At 41.1% G+C, this 25,487-nt stretch overlaps 1 protein-coding gene across 5 annotated transcripts in view; it reads left to right on the top strand.

The window, feature by feature from the left end:
• The window catches only part of Slc7a11 (solute carrier family 7 member 11), a 135,649-nt gene that overhangs the window by 35,224 nt on the left and 74,938 nt on the right, over window positions 1-25,487 (top strand). For all 5 annotated transcript variants that reach the window (XM_039102260.2, XM_039102258.2, XM_063281786.1 and 2 more), the window contains 4 exons: window positions 20,069-20,192; window positions 21,964-22,067; window positions 22,863-22,959; window positions 24,755-24,904. In XM_039102260.2, the coding sequence (XP_038958188.1) occupies window positions 20,069-20,192; window positions 21,964-22,067; window positions 22,863-22,959; window positions 24,755-24,904 (475 nt within the window). The remainder of the gene's footprint in view (window positions 1-20,068; window positions 20,193-21,963; window positions 22,068-22,862; window positions 22,960-24,754; window positions 24,905-25,487) is intronic.

The following is a 25,487-nucleotide window of genomic DNA, read 5'->3' as shown; positions in this document are numbered from 1 at the left end:
TTTCTTTTGGTGACACTGAGTTTGAAGGGAGTTGTAGTGATGTAGTCTTTAACCTACTTTTGCATCCTTGGTCATAATAAAACAGCATCTTTGAGAAGTGCATTGACATTTGCACTTCTTGGTCCATTGCTCAGGAGACACAGTAACATGGTGTGTAGCAGAAATTCTAGCAGAGAGCAACATAATCACAACACCATCCCTAGCCTAAGATAGAGCCCCACCTACTCAGAAAATAAGATGAATCAACACCATGTCTGTGTACACCCTTCATAAATACAGGGCTGCAGGTGTTTGTTTATTAGTGAAGAATGATATATTTATCAATTCTTTCTGCCACTGGAAGAGAAAATGAGATAAGAGGAGATGGTTAATTTATAAGGAATACTTATAACTCAAAATTATCCAGACCACAGAATTTGGTTAGTCATGTAAATGCCCAAAATATAAATGTAAAGGATTCTTGTTCAGTATCTTGTTCAATTTCAACCTTGAGGTTTTAGCATTGAAAATATGGGGCATGCTAGCGACTAATTTTTCTTTGAGTTCCACGAAATTCAAGTTCTGCTTTTGGATGAGGAAATATGAAGAAATCAATAGTCATGCAGATGGCTTGCGTTCTTGGAGACAGAAAGGTGTTACAATCTGGTGAGATAGAGGAGTCTTGGAGCTGGAAAGATGGCTCAGTGGTGAAGATGGCTTGCTGCTGTTTCAAGGATTCAAGTTCATTTCCCAGCATCCATGTTGGATGGATCATAAGCACACATTCTACCAGCTCCAAGGGATCCTATGTCTTCTTCTAGTGTTCTTCTAGCAGATGTACGGGTATCTGTACACAGTTGAACATACCCACATAGATGAGCATAACCACAGGCAGATCACACACATGGGCACACATATGGAGGGAGGGGGATAGAGAAGGAAGAGGAGGGGGAGGGGGAGAGGGACAGGAGGGGGAGGGGGAGGAGGAGAAAGAGGCTCTTAGACGTTTAGCATCAAATAGAAATCTTAGGTTAGAGACTAGAAACATTTCAAGCGAAATACTTTTAAGACCAGCTATCACCCATTGGATCTTCCAGGGAAAGCAGGACATAGGAAAATAGAAAGCTAACAGCAGGACCACAGGACAGGAGGCAGTTTGCTAGACCACTGGTTACTGCTAGACACAATGAGCTTCACAGTGGTGCTGTGCTCATAGATCCACATGGATCAGACTGCCAAGATTCTAGATTTTCCTGCCTTTTGTTTTCCTGGGCTAGGGTCTCAGCTTGTAGCTCAGGATGACCTTTAACTTGCAGTGCTGCTGCCCACCCCCAGCATTGTGACTCTCTATAGACATGCAGTCACCACATCAGCCAAGATACCATTGCTGCTTCTGGGTTCTTTTGCATTAAACTTAGCTCTCTGTGTTCTTTGTCCTTTCTCAGCATCTTGCTTGTTAGTGAAGGACACAATCATAGGAGAAAGGACACTCTCCTTTCAGCTCTAGCATACCCTATATAGATGGCAGAAGATGGGAAGGGGAGTGGATCCCAAGACCTGAGATAAACGAAATGCTATTGCAGTGGCCAGAGTTAATTTCAGAAGATGGTTAGTGGTATAGGTGGGCAAGTGGGGGAAAAGAGCTAATTTATTAGACCATAAAACCAAGGGCCACATCCAGGAATCTAACTCAGTGAGGTTATCTTAAGGACAGTGCTCATGATTTTGTGTGTGTGTGTGTGTGTGTGTGTGTGTGTGTGTGTGTGTGTGTGTGTGTATGTATGCGCGCCAGAAACAAGAATAATGCTTATGAGTAAATTGATCATGCTGTGCTATGAGTAATCCCTGATTCTCCTTATTTTCTTTATCAAATATAATCACAGGAGACAAACAGTTCCTGGTACATTGCAGTGGTCCAGAAGATTTTTAGTTAGTATTATTCTGTGTGCTTTGTTGGTTCTCTTACAAGCATGAGTACAAGCAGGAAAGGATCTTTCAACAAATGTCTGCATTACTGAAGACATTTTCAATAACCCCATTAGGATCTTACTGTTTATTTGTACTGGCTGGCCTAATAAGTAGAAGAGAGCCCTTTGTCATAATATTCACAGATTTACAGGTATTCACCTGCTGTTTGTGTGTTCTACCCCTCACCTAATACACTTCTTGTGGGAACCTAAAGACAATATATGTCAATATGTTTGACAATGCCATCCTTTTTTTAATTGGACATTTTCTTTATTTACATTTTAAATGTTATCCCCTTTCCCAGTTTCCCCTCCAGAAATCCCCTACCCCCTCCCCCTCCCCCTGCTTCTATGAGGGATCTCCCTACCCAGCCACCTGCTCCCTCCTGCCTCTCCACCCTGGCATTCCCCTACACTGGAGCCTTCAAAGAACCAAGGGTCTCTCCTCCCATTGATGCCAGACAAGGACATCTCCTGCTACATATATGGATGGAGCCATGGGTCTCTCCATGTGTACTCTTTGGTTGGTGGTTTAGTCCCTGGGAGCTCTGGGATATCTGGTTAGTTGATATTGTTGCTCTTCCTATGGGGTTGCAAACCCCTTCAGTTTCTTCATTCCTTTCTCTAACTCCTCCATTGGGGACCCCATTCTCAGTCCAATGGTTAGCAGTGAACATCTGCCTCTGTATTTATCAGGCTCTGGCAGAGCCTTTCAGAAGATAGCTATATCAGGCTCCTGTCAGCAAGCACTTCTTTGCATCAACAATATTATCTGGGTTTGGTGACCGTATAGGGGATGGATCCCCAGGTGGGGCACTCTCTGGATAGCCTTCCCTCCAGTCTCTGTTCCACACTTTGTCTCCATATTTTTCTCCTATGAGCATTTTGTTCTCCTTTCTAAAAAGGACTGAAACATCCACATTTTAGTCTTCCTTCTTCTTGAGCTTCATGTGGTCTGTGAATTGTATCCTGGGTATTCTGAGCTTTTGGGCTAATATTCACTTATCAGTGAGTGCATGACATATGTGTTCTTTTGTGACTGGGTTACCTCACTCAGGATGATATTTTCTAGATCCACCCATTTGCCTATGAATTTCATGAGGTCATTGTTTTTAATAGCTAGTAGTACTCCATTGTGTAGATGTACCACATTTTCTGTATCCATTCTTCTGTTGAAGGACATCTGGGTTCTTCCCAGCTTCTGGCTATTATAAATAAGGCTACTCTGTCATTCTTATGGTAGGCATTTAAAGATAGAATAGTTGACTTTTCGCTTTCTCTTTCTTTACCTCTTTTTGCTCTTTTTGAGACAAGTTCTCCTTATTATGTTACTCTGCATTTCCTAGAACTCAGCTCACAGCTGGAGCACACAGAGATCCATCTATCTGTGCCTCTTGAGTGCTGGGATTAAAGGCATGCACCATCATACCCAGTTTGTTTTTATATTTGTTAACAACAGGATGTTGTTACCTATTTGCAATCTCTAGAAACTACCAGGCCAAACTTTGTATATGTGATGAGATCTCTGTCTCTGTCTCTGTCTCTTTTCTTTTCTTTCCTTTCTTCCCCTCTCACTTGCCTTAATCTCACTTTGCTCATTGCTACAAGGCAACTCGAACCCTTGTTTGAAACACCACTCTTTATGAAGCAGAATTGATCTCCTTTTCAGAGGTGAATATTTGTAATCTTTGATGACATGGAGGCTATTTTTCAAAGTCATAGACTATTTCTGTACTTGGCTTTATAAGGAAATAGGCTATGGTTCTTGGGATTTGCTAGCTATTTGCTGCTGTGCTGTATTTTCTTTCTTTCTCTTATAATCTCTCCTATAGACGTAGAGTAGATGCTTCCACCCATGGAAAATGCATACCAGCTCTCAGACTTGGTGCATATTTTAGCATGAGAATGCTATAATCAAAAACCTTCATATTTTGTAGATGGCACGCGGCAGCATATATAAAACTGTTAATGAATTTAGCTTTGTAGCAAACCATTCAAATGTGCATTAATGTGTGGAGTAGAAAAGTAAGTAATGTACTCCCCTTACACAAAATGAAGGTGACAGGTTAGAATACATGATGCTTTAAGTGAAATCATCTTGAAGGCCTGAGATGTCTACTTTACTCAGGGCTTTTATAGGTATCCCAGGCCCTGCCTTTTCTAAGTATCAGCTCTGTTGGTTTCCCATGATGCCATTTCTTCTTCTGATTCTGCTGTTATTCTATTTCCATTCTCCCAGGAACAAATAGCTATGTCTTTTCTTTTCTTTTCTTTTCTTTTTTTAGCTATGTCTTAAATCTTCATGTTATCACCTTGTACTAATGGCTATCTATGTTCTTATTTATCTTCCTTTACACCTGAACATTGAAATGCATTGTATGCCTTAGTTTATAGAAATTTCCCCTTGTCATGGTTAAGCCATTATAAACTTGGCTTGAGAAAATATGTCACACTAGTCTATAATGTAAGAGTTAAAAGGTAAATATCCACAATCTAAGACAGGTGGCCATGGCAAGATTGTAGCCTTGAAATTAGCTAGTGGGGAGACATCATCATTAAAGACTTCCTGTGTGGCATTTAATAAAACTGCTCTTCAAACAATAAAATCAGTAGCTATGCCATTCAGATTTCTAAATTTGTTGTGCAAACATATAATGAATGCGGTTCCTAGAAGAGTAGAAGTAATTTATTCCAGATCATTTAGTGAAGGTCATGAAGAACATTATAAGGTAGGGATGCTGGAATTTCAGGATACTGTAAAGGAATAGCTAAGTCTATCAGCTCTGGTGTCTTCACAGGTACACCGGCTCCTAAAAGATCCTTGGTAGCCCTTTGAGTGGCTATATTTAATTTTTCCATTATTGTGACAGTCAAACAATCAAACTTCCACTTTCTGTATTTCATCCTCAGGGAACAGAGAAATTGACACAGAAGACACAGTTAGCTTTTGTCTTCTGTCTGACATGACAAAAGTGCTGAGACAGTCAGTGATGGGGGTCACAGATCTCAGGTGCTCTTTTTTAGCTGTGTAGAGTCTTAGGTGGGGAAGGTTAAATATGCCCTGAATATATGTGCATGTTTATTTACTTGTCTCTCCTGATGCAGTGTCCTCACTAGGGAGAGATTCCCAAGGGACAATGTTGGGAGAAAGCAAGTATTCACTGGACTCAGGGACACCATGTTCTGAGTCGTTGGCCTTTCCTCTCTATACTAAGCCACAGGCTGAGTAAGCTGTGGACCCAACATGGGAGAAAGCTCCAGTCTGGGTGTCTAGGTGTTTTTTAAACCTCCAGGCTGATGACACAAATCTGTGACTAAGAGTAGAAAAACTCCCTGTTCTCTAAACATGATGTCAATGGAGCTTTCATTTCTCTTAGACAGTTGGTTGGAATTTCCAGGATCCTAAATCCTGTCCACCCACTCTGCCCTTCTGAACAGAAATGCTTAGACCCCCCTCAACCCACCCTGATTAAATTGTCTCTGAATTCTCCTAATGAGCACATATTAGTTATTAAATTTTAAAGCAGCTGGGACTCAAAAAATAGTTGTAATTCATTTAGTCAAACGATGACTTTTTTCTGTGTATTTCATATTCTGCTAAAAGAGTAAAAGTAACAAGTTCAATAGTAATGAGAATGATTTTTTTATTGGATTTCCAATAACGATACTTTCTGTTTAATAATAACAGATGGGCAAATTTGAAAATTTTAAGAAATTATGAAAGAGAAACGAAGAGTCTGTCAATCATATTGAGTCAAAATAGTGTTCACTTGGATAATTCTGGTCGTTGGTCTCCCTGTCCCTGTGTGTGTAGTCATGTGTGCTTGATCATGTTGCTTGAGTAAAGATACACACACATTTCTCTTCACTATTGGTGTTCCATTTGTCACCTTTCAGTTTTTTGTGTTCCCCAGGGCATTGTCTACTTCATCAACCTCCACCCCAGTCTTGCCTTACAGTCCTGCTGTGGCTCACTCTCCACACTCTACTCCGTGCCCTCAGGTCTGTCCCAGTTTTTTCATCTCAGGCTCTTCCATTTGATTCCCTGCCCCCAATTTCTCAGTGGACACTATTTTAATGGTGGATAACATACCTTTAGTATTTCTTTTTTTCCTGTTGAATTTGAAAGCATATCATCTTTCTTTGATGAAATAATGCTAGACTATAGATTTTTCTATACAAAACTGTATGTCCAATTATTTCATTAGGGTTGGATACTGCTGTTATCTACTCTATTGTATGCAGTGGGCTGTCAAATGGTCACTGTTTGTAATGCCAAAATGTCTTGTAAAGGAGAGACACTGCTGTCCCCTTACCTGCACTGGGTGTCACCACGTTTTGTTATTTGCCCCAGTTTTCCTTCTTCGTAGTTCTAGGGCCTGAACCTAGTGGTGCAGTCATTTTCTCATATTTTATTACATGCCGCTCTCATTCTGTTCATTTGAGATTGCCAGCTTACAGAACTTTTGCATTTGTATTTAAATGCAGTAAATATTTTTATTCATGTATATTCCTTTTACGGTCACAACATTTTTGTATACAGCACTTAAATCTCTCTCTCACACACAGGTATCATCTGTCTGTCTGTCTGTCTGTCTATCTGTCATCATCTAGATTTTCTCCCAAAATCTCTCAACAACTCAGCATTATTAAAACAATATCCCTAAGTTTATGAAGCTCATAAATTATGGCACTTGTCATGATACAATAATACACATTAAATTTTATGTTCAATACTAAGATATTTTTAGGTAATTTATTCTATTTCATTTATCATTCTATTTGTATAACAGCCAATTACTATACCATTTTATTATTAAAAAATGTTCAAAATCTCTTTTTACTTTGGAGAGGAATGCTGCTTCAATTATTACCTTATTACTCTAAACAAATCCATATTGAGTACAACTTATTTTTGCATGGAGGGATCTTCTGTTCAGCTTTTTCTATCTATGGAAATAATATGAATAGTGCTTTGAAATGTAAAGCTCATGGCTTTTCAAGTTATCTTGAAGGTGTTACCTCTTGTAATAATGCCCCCACTGTACAATTTATGTGGCAGACTTCCTTCACCATATATTTCTTTCACCATATGCCATGCTTAATTATTTAGTTTGCTTCTTTTGTCTTCTCAGATTAGAAGAAAATTAATAAATGAATGTGGCCATGAACGGCCTTAGTCTGTTTTTTTTTCTTCATTTCCCTCTGAAATACATTAACACAGTATATGATATTATTTTTCAGAAAACTTTTAACAAAACAATATGACAAAATATTAGCAGAAATACCAGTGCTAACATGAAGAAATATTGCTTATGATATTTGCAACTGTCAACACTGCCCATTGAAGATTACATCTTAATTAAGTTTATTACATATAAATAGATCCAACCTTTTTGGGTTTACAGTCAGGAAAATTAACCTTTTATCACATGTTGGAGAAACAATGAGTGTATTTCCTAAGCAATTATCTAGATTCCGTTCTGCATTTAAAGGGATGAACACATTTTTTTCTCCATGGTTCCTTCTCTTTCAAAGGAAAATATCCATTGAAGAAATACAGAAATCATATTGTTCTGACCTTTTTACAGGTCTGCTACTTTTCTTGCAGGTGGTTATAGTGATATTGACTTATTTCATCACCAGCCTGTTGCCTTGTGATGGTTTCAGGGTACTTGACAAATGTAAATTATACATTAAAAAAACTTAAACACAAACCAGCACAGTTGCGGTATTACTCTAGTCATGAAACGTTTTAACAGGGAGCCTCACAGCGGTCTGGTTTATCCCTGTGCCTTTCTGGTCCAGTGCCGGTTTCTAGTCAGTCTGTGTTTTGTGCAGAAATGTTTGTATGTGGCTACTGCATGAACCAAGGAGGTTCAACTCAAGAGTGGAAACAAAGGCCACAGAGGAATGCTACCTATTGGCTTGATCCTCATAGCTTGCTCAGCTCGCTTTCTTTCTTCTTTTTCTTTATGTGTGTGTGTGTGTGTGTGTGTGTGTGTGTGTGTGTGTGTGTGTGTACACATGTATGTGTGTATATATGTATTTACATCCCAATCATAGCACCTCTCTCCTACCTCATATCCCCTTCCCCCCATTCCCCACTCCTTTTCTTCTCAGAGAATGGAAGGCCTTCATACCAACACACACTGACACATGAAGTCACAGTAGGACTAAGTGCAAGCTCTCTCACTAAGGCTAGACAAGGCAGCTCAGCGGGGGAAGTGATCTAATGGCAGGCAACAGAGTTAGAGATAGATCCACATGAAGACCAAGCTGCACATCTGTTCCACGTGTGTAGGGAGCAGAGCTGCAGCCTAAGTGTGTTCTCTGGTTGGAGGTTGAGTCTCTGTGAGCTCCCATGGGCCTAGGTTTGTTGACTCTGTGGGTCTTCTTGTGGTGCCCTTATCCCCTCTGGCTTGCTCTCTTGCATAAGACTGCTTGAGCTCTGCCTAACATTGACTGTGGGTCTCTGCATCTGTGTCTATCCACTGCTGGATTAAACTCTTTCAGGACACAGTTATGATAGGCTGCTGCCTGTAAGTTCAGCAGAGTATTACTAATATTGTTATATTGTTAATAATATCATATTAGTACCATCAATAGGTTGGCTTTCTCTGATGGAAAAGGTCTGAAGTCAGGCCTCAATCTCTGCTCCATCTTCTCCCCTGCACGTCTTGTAGGCAGGACAAATTTTAGGTTGAAAGTTTCGTGGGTGGGTTGGTCCTCCTCCCTCTACAGGAAGTTCTACCTGGCTACAGGAGGTGGCCACTTCAGGCTCCATATCCCCTGCTGAGAGGAGTATCAGCTAGAGTCATCCCATTCCTGGGGGCCTCCCTTGTCCCAGGTTCTCAGCTTGTCCCAGAGATGATTCCCCTCCACTAATTTCCTTTCTTTCTCCAGCCCTCTCTCCCCTCTGTTCTCCTCACATCTGATCCCTACCTCTGTTCCCATCTTGACTGCCTCTGCCATCTAGTTCCCTCCCTCCATCCACCTTTAATGTCTATTTTAGTTCTCCTTCTTAATGAGAGTTAAACACCCTCCTGTGGGCCCTCCTTGTTACTTAGCTCCATTGGACCTATACATTGTACCATGGTTAGCTTTGCAATGTACCAATGCATTCAAAGTTATTCCCCACTTTCTCTTTTGTGAGATATATGGTAGCTACTATCTACTTACAAGTGATATTACATGGTATTATAAGTGATATTGTGGTAGTACATACCATATTTATCTTTCTGGGTCTGGGTTACCTCACCCAGGGTGATCATTTCTAGTTCTCATGCATTTGCCTGCAAATTTCTTAATGTCCTTGTTTTTTAATATCTGGGTAGTATTATATTATGTAACTATACCAATTTTCTTTATCCATTCTTCAGTTGAGGGGCACCTATGTTGTTTCCCGTTTCTGGCCATTATGAATAAAACTCCTATGAACATAGCTGGAGCATCATTTGGGCATATGCTCAGGAGTGGTAGAGCTGGAACTTGAGATGGAACCATTCCCAGTTTTCTGAGAAACCACCAATTGGTTTCCAAAGTGGTTGTACAAGTTTGTACAACCCTCTAGCAGTGGAAGGGTGTTCCTCTTGCTCCACATCATTGCCAGCATGAGCTGTGAGTCACTCTGATGGATGGAAGATGAAATCTTAGAGCCACTTTGATTTGCATTTCCCCGATGACTAATTTTTTTAAAGTGCTTGTTGGCCATTAGAGATTTCTTTGTTGAGAATTCTGTTTAACTCAATACCCCATTTTAAATTGGGTTATTTGGTTTGTTGGTGTCTCATTTCTTCAGTTCTTTATGTATTTTGGATATTAGCCCTATCATTTTTATCCTATTGATAGTATCCTTTGTCCTACAAAAGTTTTTCAGGCTCATGCAGTCCCATTTATTAATTTTTGATCTTAAAGTTGTCTCCTGTACCAATGCATTCAAAGTTATTCCCCACTCTCTCTTCTATGAGATTTACTATATCTAGTTTTATGTTGAAGTCTTTGATCCCCTTGGACTTTGTGCAGGGTGATGAATAAGGATCTATTTGCATGCAAACATACAGTTAGACGAGCAGCATCTGTTAAAGATGCTTTCTTTTTCATTATATGGTTTTGGCTTCTTTGTTAAAAAAAATCAAATGTCTACAGGTGTGTGGGTTTATTTCTTGGTCTTCGATTCCACCTCATTGATCAACATTTCTGTTTTTATGCCAATACCATGCAGCTTCTTATATATCACTGGACCACATGCTTAGGGGTGGAATTACCCACAACTGTCTAGGTCCTCCCATATCATTCAGCAATTGATAAAATGCTCTCACAAGTTTGTCTACAGGCAATCTAACAAGGATGTTATCACCTTTGCAGATAACTCTAGTGTGTATTTGTCAAATTGACCAAACAATCAATCAACCAACCAACCAACCAACCAACCAACCAACCAACCAACCACACAAACAAATAAAAAAATTCAACCAACAAACCAATTAGTCAAACAAATAGGATAGTGGTGTGTTCTTTTAGATGGGGAGAGACAGACAGACCTCTGACAGTTGGCTGCATACTCGGAGAAGTCCCAGGCTAAGAGAGACCCCATATTAAACAAAAGGTGGATGATGCCTATCTAATATTGCCATCTGATCCCTGCATACAAATGAACACACATGTAGTCATCCATATACATGTGTACAAACACTCACAAACACACACATACAGAAGCATAAAGTTAGTTATACTTGGCCTTGGATGTATAGAAATTTCCAGTTCCAGAGATGTGGGGAAGGAGCTGGGAGAAATTACAGAAGAAAGGGACATGAAGGATCAATGGTTGTGTGCATCCCTTCTGTTTCCCTTGGGTCATGTGTCGCTGAGCCATCAGTCAGTGTCTTTGTCTTGGTATAGTGTTCCTTCAGAGAGGGGTTTGCCTGTAAAACTGTGGTCTAGGAAAAGACATTAGTATATATTAGTATATATAAGATGACTTCATGGTTTCCAAAATGTTTTTCTTTTCTCCTGAATGATAAAAGACAGTAGCATTCTACTTCTCTGGGAATATGAATCTGGATAGCATGACAGCTTGAGAAGAGGAGAGGGAGGGTGTGACCAGGCTCTGTCATTCTGTGGGCCTCTGTGACCTTTTCAGGCAGCCGTCAACTGGTCTAGCTAGGAGTCTCCATCCTTACTTGCTTGACAATGACATATTATCTTTCCAGACTGGCAGGGTGCTTAGCCCATCAACTCTATTTTTTCTCTTTACCTCCTTTCCCTGAACTGCTATGTCATGTGCACTGCCACGGGGGATTTGCCACCTTGTCTAAAGCTAGGCCATGGCTATTGGTTACTTTGTCCACTTTATTCTTTTTGTGCTAAGATTAGCTTTATCTACTATGACTATTTTTCCTCAGTTACTATACTATTAAAATTATCTTCAACTTTATAGGGCCAGAAATATACAGATTATGTAATTATTCATATACAGTCACTTTAAAAACAAATTAATATTTTAAACTGTATGTTAGAAAGTGACAGTTAAACACAAAATGTTAACTGAGGCATAAAGAAATTTTCTTGGGCCACAATTTTAAAATTTCTTAAAAATTCTGAATCACATCATTTTTTTAAACAAGATGATTCTGCATTAAAACAAGGAAAGAAGATGTAACTGCTTGAAGTGACTCCCTGTTCCACCACTGTCCACTGTCAGCCTTCTATTCTGATTCCTAGTGATCCAATTTGAAAACTAGTTGTCTATTTGCATATCAGATATGAAAATTTAAAAGGTTGTTAATTTGATCTCATGTTATTGGTCAGAGATATTGGAACCAAGTTTGGAGACAGAAGCAATAGCTTGTTTGTCAAAATCGAAAGGCTACATGTTTATCTGCCCCATTTCTCATTGTTTGTCAGATATGTGATTGGCCTAGTTTATTTGTGTGACACATTGTCAGTTTCTACTAAATGTACATTTCAGCCTGACAGAATTTTGCCACCAATTTGCATATACCACCCAGCAGTGAGTAGAATCAGCATACACCACCTTGCTTTTAGCACTGGAGTTTATTTAATTTTGCATCGTTGAGAATAAAAGTGGGTAATTGTGTTTTTCTCTTTGTTAGATTGTTGGCATTTCTCGGGAGTTCAAGATAATGTGTAATGCTATGAAATCACAAACAATAAGATGTGCCTTTGCTATTCCTGGGAACTTTGGATAATGATTTATTTTCTCTGTCTTAACTTGATCAGACAAATATCCGTTTTTATTTGACATTGTCATTTAGACCACTGAGATTTTTATGTCATTTGCTCATCTGTTGTTAAACTAAATGATGTATTGTACAACATTACTTAATGAGGTCACATTTTCTAGTTATCTAACCTAATTAAAATCTATAAATATAGAGAAATAAATCCATACAAAGGAAGTCCTTTATGCTTTGATTATTTAAGTTTAATGCTTGTTGAGCTAACAGTCAGCTTACAGGTTGTCTTTAAACCACCAAAAGGTTACTTTTTAAATTTTACAACATTCCATTTTGGGTATGTCTGGCTCCCTGGTAGGTTTTTCTCTATGTTAATTCTGCAATTCAGATTTCTTCCCATGGTAGGATTTCCTCAATATATTGTCTTGCTGCAATCTACTGGATAAATATTCCCCCTATGCCCCACCAAGGAGCAGGAAATTAAGACTTGATCCAAGTGTGGTCATATTAGGAGGTGATATATAATGATTAAGAGGTGCGGCCTTATTGTTTGACACTATTCCTGGCGAGAAGTGAACAATGGAGGGAACAGACATTAAGCTGAAGTAAGGATATCCCCAGAGTCCAACTTGATGAACCAATAAATGTATTGAGGCGACTTATAAGAATATGGGTAGGGAGTAACTAATAGGAGCAGAAATGACTCAAAGACTACTGTGGCACCAAAACCTATCACAGAGTTTTCAGAGGCTGGGAGCCTGGAACACATTGCACAGTCTGCGGTGTGGCTCAATAGGCTGGTCGGTTCTTCCAGGCTGCTCAGCTGCTCGCTCTCTCTCTCTCTCTCTCTCTCTCTCTCTCTCTCTCTCTCTCTCTCTCTCTCAGGCAGCTGGATATGCCTGGGATTGTCTTTCAGCAGTCCTTACCAAATGTAAGGGGAAGGACTTCCTAAAGTTGTTGAGTTGTTTTATTTCCGAGTTGTAATGAGCTTTCCTTTAGGATAGAGTTTTCATCTCCTCTTAGAGCTTTCCTAGTCTCACTGGAGTTCTTTATCTGGGAGGAAACCTCTACACACAGGCACCCTGAAGGTCTTTAGGTCAATGAACGTTTACCTTCACGGGAGATTGTGGAACCTTGTTTCCTTCTTTTACCTCCGTTTTGCTTTTTGGCCGTGACGTGAGAGGAAAGGATTTATCCCATTACACACTCCATCCATGAAGGGCTGCCTTGCCACAGTCTCAAGCAACGGGGTCAGGTGATTATACCAAGAAGTCTCTGAAACAGTGAGACAGAAGGTGTTCATCTCTTCAAATACTGATTCTCTGGGGGTGGGGGGGTCCATTACAGTGGCAGAGCATCAAGTAACATAGAACTCTTGAGTAGTTCTCAGCTAGGTCAGAGAGTCACCTCAGCTTCTAACTCACTCATCCACTCAAACCCCGATGTTAAAAATTAGTCACATTCCTTCCTACACATGAGGAAGCCTGGGGGCTCTCTTCTGACTGCCTACTTCCCAGGAATAATGCAGTTTTGAAAGAGGAACACAAGCTAGTGTGTAGTTCCATGCCTTGTCCATAAATTTGACTTCCAGTAACACCATTGTAAAAAGTGGTTCACTGAAACCTCAATGCACTTTGGCTGAAATCATGAGGAGACTAATGGAATTTTAAGAGAAATATTATATGTACATCATAGCAAAAATAAGAACTAGCCACTACTGTGGAACTTAATTTATTATTATTATTAAGATATCTCCTCCTATGATTTAATTGCAAGCATTTAATTTAAAGCCAGTTTTGTCTTTATAAACTAGAGCTTGCCCAAAATATGCTTGTGTTTGTTCAGGATAAATATAGATAACTATAATGTATCCAGAGGACACACACTAAATCTTCAGAAAATGAGGAAAAATGAGATGCACATAATGCAAAGTTTTTGAGGTTGTATAAAGTGGAAGCAAATGAAAATTTATGCTCACGCTACATTTTGCTGTATAATTTTATTTAGTCATGAATTTATTCTGGGAGTAGGACAAGAAATAAAGTATTTACAGGATAAAATGCTTATATTTATGTTTGTGATGGCTTAGTACCCTGTATTCCTGAGTCATACATTTGCGTTCTCCTTCATTTGTTCTGTGAGGTTTGGGGGAAAACTTGATCGTTTTTAGCTCTTTTCCTTTGGCCTCTTTCTGTGCCCCCATTACTTACGAATTCCAATATGTGTACTTCTCCTGAGCCACTTGTGGCCTTCCAGTCTTAATCCTTGCCTGTTAATTCTCAGGTCTCCTTTCCAGGTTCCTTTGTCTTCTCCTTCTGTTTATGGACTTCTTTGTGCATGGGTTCAGAGAACAAAAAGTGAGGCTTAGATGAGACAATGCCTGGCTTGGGAGTGTCTCAGCACAGCCACCCATAGTCGTGCTATGCTCCACAAGAAGTGGGGGACAGATAGGCTTGAACTCAGTGGGTTCATTGTCTGCTCTTTTGTCACAATGTGCTTCTTGTGTTGACATGTTCAGCTGGGCTCCAGAATGGTCATTAGGCATGAACATGAATCCTTTAAGAACATAAACAGGTTCATCTGGTATTTTTTTCTTCTTGATAAGTTTTTGTTGTTGTTTTTCTTCCACTGTCAAATAGCACCTTCTCAGTTGCTTGCTACATCTACTCAAATGTATTTCTTTTGTACCTTTTAATAACCCATCCCCATGCTTAATGGATAACTAGAGATGCAGCCACACTACACTAAATGTTAATGAAGCAAAAAAAATCACTGGAAAAAATAGATGCATATGAACTCAAACATTGGAAAATTGGCGATGACAGTTATGATTGCCCCACTGGTGAGAGTGTGAGGGAGTACATAGCCACAGTAGGCAGTCTAACGTCCAGAGGTTGCTTAAGATATTGCTATGACTAAGACTCAGAATGTGTGAGTAATATGTGCACATAGAATCATGAATATGAAACACGTGGTAAGCTGTTTAAGCTTATTAACATTTCATTGGCCATGCATGACCCAAGTCTGAAGAATTAAAAAAACTCATAGCAGTGAATATAAAATAAATGTTAACTCTACAAAAAGTTGGGGAATCTAAATGACAGGGGTAATGATGTTTGTACTATTTCTCGGCCAAATCTGTGGGGAAAAAAACCTTATATAAATCTTTCAAAGTCCCTGCAGGGTCACTATAGAGAAAATCTGAAACAAGTATGTCTCTAAAATAAATAGTTAGAATTGGAAGGTATTTAATATGATTATAAATACTTTATATTGAAACGGACCATGGCTGAATTTCAATTACATAAGAGCAAAGTCTCTCCCTCCCCTGTTTTCTCAGCAGACTAAAATATCCTTGGGAAACACTAGTTTCCAATGTTTGCCATTCTTTTGCTCTTTTTGATCATTCATGATGTTTTTTTTTCTTTCTTTTCATTAATGCCAAATTTATACATTGAAATATTAATGCATTCTAAATTGAAAGTTGAAACATGAACCACTTAGGAGGTTCCATAGCATAGGGGAGTAGGTGGGTGGGGTTTTTGTTTGTTTGTTTTGCTTTGTTTGTTTTTAAATAACTGAATTGTTTGTCACCATGTCCAGTTACACATCTCAAACAGAAGAGCACATCCTTCGAGGTCATTGAGTTCTAGGTCCTCACTTGATTCATAATGGTCTTGGAAGATTTTGTCCATGTTATGAAACAGCCTTGGACCATCCTCAATTTAGATGACCAGGACACTACTCTGGTTATCTGAGTAGCAAAATTCCCTTAACTTTGATGTTTTTCTTGGATGGCTGGAGTGTCAAGTGGGGTTTGCTCATTCTGATTTTACAGCAGTAGCTTCTGGTTAAATTGAACTCCTGGAAACGGTCTCTCTGGTGCTTAACCACAACACACCTACGAGCTTCTTCGTGTGCGGTGGCTGCTGGTTTGTAGTTACAGACACAAACATGATGATGTGTAGTGTGACCGTTGGTCTGATAACATATCACTTATATGAACTGTGTATCCATGGGTTTACCAGGGCCCTGCAGTTCTCAAAGTTGAAACAAAAGTCATCCCTAAACAGTCCAGATACCAGATACCATTGCGATAGACTTTCTGGGAGTTTGAAGTATTGAGAGGGCTGGGTTTGGCTTGCAGCTCTCCACTCACCGCTTCTGTGACCTTGGTCTGTGCAACTGACCTCTGTGGGCCTTGGCTTCTCTGCCCAGAAGAATATAGATGTTAACTCCTACTTAAACATATAGTTGAGAATTTTATTTATTTTTATGTATCATTCCACATAGATCTGAAATGCCATGCCTTCATTTCAATATCAGTGGTCTTTGTGGGGGTGAGGGGCGGGGTAGAGGCTACACAGATTTCTAAAAGACGGATCTCTACCCATCATTTTTGAAAAGTGAGCCATTACCCATAACCACAAGAAATGGAAAGGATCTCCTGAGAGGCCTTTCAGAGTTCCAGGTTGGTAGCCTCAAAGAATGAAATACTCTTCTGAGTGTGCCAGCCTGGTTAGAGATGCCAATTTAAATTGAGCAGTGGAAAGATGTTTATAAAGATAACTTTCAACTACTAAAAATATCAGATACACGTACTTATTGCGTATTAATCGGAAAAAGCATACGTGATGGTGGAAGGCTCTTGAGGATGAAGGAATTCTTCTCAGTCAGCTCGTGTTTTGTTCATCATAACAAACACGGTCAAACATCCCGAGAAAGCGGAGGGGTTACAGGTGTGCGCTGTTCATACTTACCACGAAGCTAAAGCTTCTGATGCGTGTTTAGGACAGATGGCCAATTCGCAGTAATTTAGAAGCTTTGATATACCCACGGCCTCTCCTCTCCTTCCTCTAATCAATTTTCTTTCCTGTGCTGCTGGCCTTCCTCTTGGGTTTCTAAACATGCTTATCTGCCCTCTGCATCTAAAGCCTCCAGGAAGATCGCTCTGACGTGGCCTAATAGCTTTTATCGGCTCACCCAGTGGTTCTTGTGCTTTGATACTTGTAACCAGGACTTAACCACATGGTGCCCAGCACTGATCAGGTCAGCTGCTCGCCTTTGTGAAGGATGCTATTTATGCCCAGGCAACCACAAAATCTGTGCCACCCCCACCTCTTCCCACAAAGTGGGAAGGAACCCGAGGGCAGTTGGTAATGCTAGTGGCTCTGTTTCCACGATGTCTCCAGATCCCGTGACTTCGTTTGATCTATTTAGAGAGAATCATGCTTTATTGTGCTCCACAATATAACCTTTGACCCTTTGTACTCTTAGTTCAGGTGCCTTTGGTTGCCCCCCCCCCCCGCCCTGCCCCAAAGAGCTACCTAGCACATTTGGCTCCAAAGCATTTTTCTTAATAACTCATTACAAATTATTTGCTGTTGTATGTTGATGCTTCTCCCTTTTATATACAAACACATCTGGAGAAACCCAGTAAGTGAACATTTTCCTTTTAACTAGCTAACTAACTAGCTAACTAACTAACTAACAACAGCTGACCTGTTTCATAAAAACAGGAAGTACCTGAGAACATTCTCCTGGCATTACCAATTGTGTTCTATAGAAACATGATAAACAATCTCTAAATATTTCCCCTCCCTTTATAGCAAACCTGTGAGAAATGTACTCTTGATAAGGCCTTTTCAGCTTAATATTCTACAGTTTAATGTGTATGAGCATTAGGAGAGCCGAGGAAGCCATACATACTTCAGGGTTAAAATGCTCTGATTTTAAGTTGGGTCGTGCACACAGCAGAATTCTGGCTTCCACTTACCAGCTGGGTATATCCTTGGACAGTTACTCAAACCTCAAAGACTCCATTTCTTCATAAATAAAATAGTTCTTAGGTTTTCAGCTATTTCCAAGGATAAAGTGGGGGTGGATATGTAAAATGCTTAATAGAATATTGGGGTGGGTGGGGGTAGGGGTGGGGTAGGGTGGGTGGGAGCAGTCCAATGGCTGAACCTGCTGCTGCTCTGTTTGGTAGTGGTTAAGTGAGAAAGTTAAGCCCGCTCTCTGCGAGGGTACTGAAAGCCCCACTGAGACACACTCCTACCAAGAAGAGCAGAGGGGCCTGGCTTCAAGGTGCCAGGGAAGGAGGCTGAGTTCCATGCTGGAGGACCACATTCCCGAGTTTCACATGCATTTCTCTGTTATTTTTCAGAATTACGTAGTGTGACCTCATTTCCTTTTCTTGCATGAGTTAGTCATCTCGCTACACTGAGCAAGGTCAATTCAGTTGTTATTAATATAGAACCTGGACATACCTTAATCAACCATGTGCTTGGAAAGAGTGGAGGGTCTGTTTCTCCCCTTCTCTGTACGTCCGTCTGCCTTTACAGAGAGTGTGTACTCTCCAGGTGGGGCTACTTTGCAAGCTGAAAGATCCCAAGTTCAAGATAATTCAGTGAACGGCTAGGCAGGGGAATCCTCACTCCCCCCTTCTTACCCCTCTGCATTGCTATCCGTTCCAGAGCCATAGAATCCATCTTTAATTGCTTCACTGCCTTGTATTTCATTGGCTCGGTGACTTTTTCCTTTTTGATTTGAATTTAGCACATATCAATTATGGCTAGCAGAATCTGTTATGGTGCTCAAGGGAGGAATTCCACAGGACCCTCTTCACACCGGGGATGGAGAACATCTGGTACTTTCATGTTCTGATGCCAGGATTTAGAGGTCAGGGCTGAAGGCTTTGGGGATCAGGGCAAGTGTCAGGCTGCAAGCAGCCGTAATGAATGGCAGTTGCTGACTAGCTGGTTTAGCCTGTTCTCAGCAGGAGATATGGCCGGTCAGTATAATGAGCTAGGACTTAGTGTGTTAAACACATCTAGCTTGGCAAGTGAGGTTGGTCATGCCTCTCCCCTCCCGATTCTGTATGGAATTTTCATCTCGGAAGAAATTATATTGAGGTCTTCATTAGTGGCACCCTGCAGGGTGAAGCCTCTATGAGGGCTGAGAAGCAGGATGGCTTTACAGGAAAAAAAAAATGGCCAGCTTTTGTGCAGGGAGTTGAAGGTTTAAGTTGCCTGAACTGGAAAGGGTCTGCAGAGGCGATTATGTTAAGCAAGTAATGTGTATCGGTAACATGGAATCAAATTATGAGGGTCACTAGCTTCCTGGCTTTCCCAGTGCATTAAATGAAGACATAAGATTGCATTTGTGCTGGGTACTTCTTGAGGCCGCACAGTGTCAGCACTGTCCAGTTGTTCATACTTCACAGCATGTCACCTCTAATTTCATGGGATTATCTGCACGGCTGCTTTATTAGATGGTCGCTATCTTGAGAGTCCTTTGAACTCACAGCAGGGCCATGCACAGCCATTACTGTGAACGCTTCTCTTACGTACACAATTCTTATTACCGTCGCCGTTTTACGAAGGCAGATACAGCCCACCACCCTCCTGCCTCCAAAACTCTGCGCTCATTTGTTTGCACCACAAGCCGCCCCACGGGAAAACCCTGAGTGCGAAAGATGCTTTGGAGGGCTCCCTTTAAAAAGCTGTCCAGCCGGCGTGGTGGATTCATGGTGGAAAGGCGTGTGGTCCTCGGGTCAACAGCATCAGGATCACATGGGGGCACAGGAGAGGTGCTGATCTCATTAAATCAGAAACCCAGGGATGGGCTCAGTGGCCCGTGCTTTAACAAGCCTTCCCTGGTGATTTCGAGGAAAGCACGGCAGTGCAGTAACATTCATGGGGTAAAGAATGGGGTAGACCTATATATTTGGGGATAGAGCAATAGACAAGTTATACAGAATGCCTACCCCCATGGATCTCATTATATTGCAAAGGTACTTTGTTCTGATAAAATGTTCTTTCTTCCATATGCCAACATCAGTCCCTGGAACTAGTCTTCTGTATTCTTTGGTAGCAGAAAATGTGAGAGATGACCCAGACCCGATGTCTTTGTGTATTTCAGAACCATCCCCCTTGCAATCTGCATCTCTATGGCCATCATCACAGTTGGCTATGTCCTGACAAATGTGGCCTATTTTACAACCATTAGCGCCGAGGAGCTGTTGCAGTCCAGCGCTGTGGCGGTGGTAAGTCAACATTACAGTTCCCACAGTTAGAATTTAGGCTAATGAGTCGAGGATGGACTCTGCTTTATCATGGCTCCCTACAGGAGAAAGTGTTTTGAAGTTAGTCATCTTTTCTTGACCTGAATGATAATATTTTGAAGATTTAAAGTGTACCCTACTTAGATTCTGCTAACTCTACCCTGAGAGCTCTTTGTTATTTTTTTTTTAATTCTCCTAAAAGGCATTTTTATATAAAGCTGCCTAAAAAGGCTTTCCTACAAGGAGGGAGTATTTTCCCAACATGTTTCTAAGGACAGGCGGAGTTTCTGAATGCAAATCAAGGCAAGTTTTGATATGCAAAGTATAATCCACTCTTCTCATTTCTGGTTATCAACTTTTCAAATGTTGACTTGAATCCTCTCCCCAAATTATTTTTCTAGAAATTTCAGGAGGACCATGTCTATTCATCCATTTGTAGCATGACTTGGAATAGTGGTGTTGTGGTGGTTTTTATAAATTTGGGAACAGGTAGGCAATTAAATGTTAAAGAGATGTTACAAAGAGATGTTCCAGCAACACTTGGAGATGACTGTGCATTGTAACCCCCTAATTCCAAAGATTTTCCACAAAATTATTTCACACTGGAACTATATTCGTGTCCAAAGATCATGTTATGAGACTGCTTTTTCTTTTCACTCGTGTTTGCTCAGACATTTTAACTGGGAAGAAAGAATGCACTCATTAACTGGAAGCCAGGAAGGTGAAAACTTAAAAACACCCAGAGACACTCCCATCCACCAAACACAATTCCTTTTAACACAGTATCACTTCCTATCAGCAACACCCACGGAGAATGGCTACCTCCTGTGGTGCGAACCTGTATCTGAGGTCACAGTATGAAAAGGGCTTTGTCCACTGCCTTGAAATGTACAAAGCTTCCGGGTGTCTGGTCGGTTGCCTCACGTTTCTAGGCAAAGGGCAGCCCTAATTTGTGGAGAGCATAATGGGGTCTGTTAATTGCATAGCACCAGCTGCATCAAGGACAATGGGAAGAAAAAAATCCTGTAATAACCAAAAAAAAAAAAAAAAAAAAAAGCATCCTTTATACAAATGTGCAGGAGTGCCTAGGAGAAAATCTTAGAACTTTGTCTACCATTTGTTTATGCTTTGTGTCACTTGTCAGGATTGGAGTTGTGTTCTAGCATTTTACAGGAAACCCTGGTAGGAAATGACAGCCTCCTAGGGTCGGGGAGGGCTGACTCCATAAACTGGTTCAGCTGGTCTGGTCTGACTCGGGTAAAGAACCTTCAGACTGGCTCACTCATATGATGAAATAGTCAACTTGTCTATTGTTCTGATTTATCCTCCAGCATCAAGGTGGGCCAGTACCTGTCACACTCACGAGTGTACGTCTAGTGCTCCTCATACAAAGGTGGCTTTTTGGGATTGTGCAGAGCAATTTCTGTCCTTAAAGTAGAATTTCCTATCTAAGCCCCTTCCTCTTACCAGAGGCGATAGTTGATAAAGAGTCTGTAAACGGCTCGTTGCTTTGGAGGGACAGAGAAGGCGACTGTTTAGACCTTTGCCCACAGGTCTGAGACAGCAATGCCATGGTGCCCGCTTCTGATGATTGTCTTGGGAGTCAGTTTGACCCTAACGAAAAAGAAGGATTATAAAACATTCACGTAGCACCAGGCTAATGGAAAGTCAAAGAGCAAGTTTGGCCTAAATTGTTTCATTTTATTCCACTTTCGGGGAAAGCATTAATTTGCTCCGTTCTTTCCTTCCTCAGACCTTCTCTGAGCGGCTGCTGGGAAAATTCTCATTAGCAGTCCCGATCTTTGTTGCCCTCTCCTGCTTCGGCTCCATGAACGGTGGTGTGTTTGCTGTCTCCAGGTGAGCGAGTTCATGTATTTTCAGAAACACATTTCTGTTTTAGAGATTGGATGTGATAAGGATAACTTTTAAAGAGAAAAGCAATAGTTCCTCCGAACCTGTTGTTTTTAAAGGGATATGCGAGTTCCTAGTAGATTCCGGTGAAGCATGTTTCATTCTGTCCAGTAGAGGGCGCTGCGTGTCTACACATAGCCCACTCTGAGCAGGGCATGCTGCATTTTTTTTTTTTTTTTTTTTTGAAGAGTCTGTCTTCAGGGTTTTATAATGGCCTTTATTTCTAGCGATAAAGTCTTTTGTTTTTGTGAAGGTGCCACGGAAAACAGTAAAGTCGAAAGCAGAAATCACCACCCTGCCATCTGTAACCCTTTTTCTTAGTTCGTTGGTACCAAAATCTTTTTTTGCCTATTTATGTTACAATTTAGAGAGAGGTTAACATTGCATGCATGTACATATGTGTACATGTGCAATGCATGTGTGCTACTTTGGACTGACACTAGCAATCTAGCACTGAATTTGCCACCAGCTACTCCTATATAAGAAGAACTCTACTCAGTGCAATATTTCTATTGTTTTTCCTCAGAGCAATATAAGGTATTTCCCAGACTCTGTAGGTCCTGAAATGAGACTTAGGATGAGATCTTCCCCTTGTCTTCAAAGCACAACCCAAATGACCAGAGGAGAAATGCCAAGACGCCTAGCATGAGGACGATGCATCCATGTTGCTTTGGGGATTTAAGAACTGCTCCATTTGAATGATTGATTCTGTAGTCAACTTCACCCTTCTTCTCCCTGCAGGTTATTCTATGTTGCATCTCGAGAAGGGCACCTTCCGGAAATCCTCTCCATGATTCACGTCCACAAGCACACTCCTCTGCCAGCTGTTATTGTTTTGGTAATGCATATTAACAAGGACATGCAGATATAACCTCACACAATGGTTAGGAAGGAGGGGATGGAACAGACATCCTGATTCACCACTGGGTTGGTGCTCAGTGTGTCGTGTTTGGGAGGCCAGAGATGTTTGCCTTGGCTTGCTTTGACTCCGTGCTTTTGATGTGTACCGGATGCCCTGGGATATGACCCACCTCACTTCTGCTTCACCTTTGCAGAAATTTGTAAGGTATGAAGGGAAATGAAGGCTATGGTTTCTCTCCTTGGCGGAGAGCCTCAAAGGAAAGAAAAGGAAAAACCGCAAGGATACAATCTAAATTCTGGTCTCAGAGTTCAGCTGAAAGCAGACTGTGCAAAAATGATCTGTGGCCCTCTCCTGGTCCCTCTCATACAACGTAATTTAAAGCATAGATAAGACATAAACAGCCAAATGTTTCTCCAGGAGGCCTGTGAGAGCAAACCTTAAGGAAAAAAAGGAAAACCCTAAATGTAGATTGAAGCAGGGGAATTCTCTAGGCTGGGGTGATATTTGTCAAATGTGGGACACAAAAGGCTGTTAAAGGTGTAAGAGCTCTCAAATACCCTTGGGCAATGCTACAGTCATTTTTTTCCCTCCTCTGATTTTAGTAACATTTTTTCTTAACCAGAATCTGCTGTCAAGAGCTCCCTAGGATGCATTGAGCATTTTTTTTTCTTCTCCATGCATTTAATTTGTTTCAGAATGTTTCCTTGAAATTTCTTTTGAACATACGCACTCTGTGCACAATCTGGAAGCTAACGTCATTTGTGGGAACAGGATGTGCTGTTCCATAAAGAGGGCTTTCGTGTGAAGCCTCTGCTATCCTTCATGCTGTCCTTGGCTTTTTCAGCTGCAGATTCCTGCTCTGACGTCCTCTTTCTCTGTTTATTCTTCCCTGGTCCTGAGGCTCACAAGCAGTTATCACAAGGGGACAGTTGACCCGGAGTAGGAAAAGGTCAATGTTGTGCATTAGGGAGCCAAGAGATTTACCTTCACACGGTTGTCACTTGTGTGTGGGTCCCAGGAGCACTTCAGAAATCACTTCAGAGCTTCCTTAGATTTTCCCAGTTATCTGCATTTAATATTTATGATTGGCAACTTACTAATTGATTCTGGATGATTTTGAGTGATTGGACATGTTTTCTTCTTATTCTTTGAAAATACAATGTCTTGGGTAAGGTACACCTGTACATGCTACGAGTTTGGCAAGCATGAGAACTTGAGTTTAGTCCCTCAGACCCAATGCTGGTATGGTGACTTACATTCATAATCTCAGTACTGGGGAGGCAGAGACAGGAGGCTCCCTGGAGATCACTGGCCGGTCAGCCTAGCCTGCGTGGCCAGTGAGAGGCCCTATCTCACAAGGTAGAAATTGTCTTCTGGCCTCCATGCGCATTTACAAACATCCCTGCATTTATACGCATGTGCACCTGTGTGAAGACGACACCCTTACACACAAAAACAAGCCAACAGAAAATACACTGTCTCCTTTCCAAAGAAGAAGGAACTGACAAAGTAACAAAACAGCACATTCTTACAAAATCCCAACTGAAGCGGGGCTAGTGACGGACTCCTCCAAAGGAGGCTCCATTGCAGCCTAAGAACGGATATGGTAAAGAAGTTTGTGGAACCTAGGCTTTGGTCAGGGTGACAGCTTAGCACTATAAATAAGTACTGGGCAGGACACTGGTGGTGTGAGGTGATGTTATTGTTTGTATTACCTGTCCCCTCTTAGTTCCCTTTGGTTACTGTATCTCTCCTCCTCCTCCTCCCCCAGCATCCTCTGACAATGATAATGCTCTTCTCCGGAGACCTCTACAGTCTTCTGAATTTCCTCAGTTTTGCCAGGTGGCTTTTTATGGGCCTGGCAGTCGCCGGGCTGATTTATCTTCGATACAAACGCCCAGATATGCATCGTCCTTTCAAGGTAACCTCGGCCATCTTGATGGGTTTACATAAATCTCTCTTCTAATACCTAGACCTCTTTTTGTCATAACTCGATGGGGAGGTTGGGTGCCACAGGGTCCGGCAAAGTAAAATATTTAACTCTTGCAGGGAGAACCTTCTGTTCCACTTTACTTGGGGGGAAACTATGTGCATTTTAAAGTATGATATAGTGAACTTGTCACCGATTTTATCTGTTGAGAACAGAAAGTGTTAAAAGATCCTCTTCAGACTGTGATTTCATGCATGGCTTGGGTATGTTCAGAGCGTGGCATACCCCTGTCTTCATACTAAATGGTTGCAAACAGCTGGGCTGTGAAAGAAAGAATACTTCATTGATAAAAACTCAGCCGTGGGTGCTGCTTTACGGATTAGGCATTTTAGTCCTTATTGTAACTTGTTAACATCATGGCAGTGTACTCTATCGTGGCAATTCTCCATCACTGGGCTGCAACCCCTTTGTGGGTTCAAATGACCCTTTCACCGGGTTACACAAGACCATCGAAAACACAGATATTTACATTATGATTCATAATAGTATAAAAATTGCAGTTACGAAGTAGCAA

Source organism: Rattus norvegicus, chromosome 2, assembly GCF_036323735.1.
Source record: "Rattus norvegicus strain BN/NHsdMcwi chromosome 2, GRCr8, whole genome shotgun sequence".
Classification (NCBI taxonomy): Eukaryota; Metazoa; Chordata; class Mammalia; order Rodentia; family Muridae; genus Rattus; species Rattus norvegicus.
This window is presented reverse-complemented; position numbering and strand designations above follow the sequence as displayed.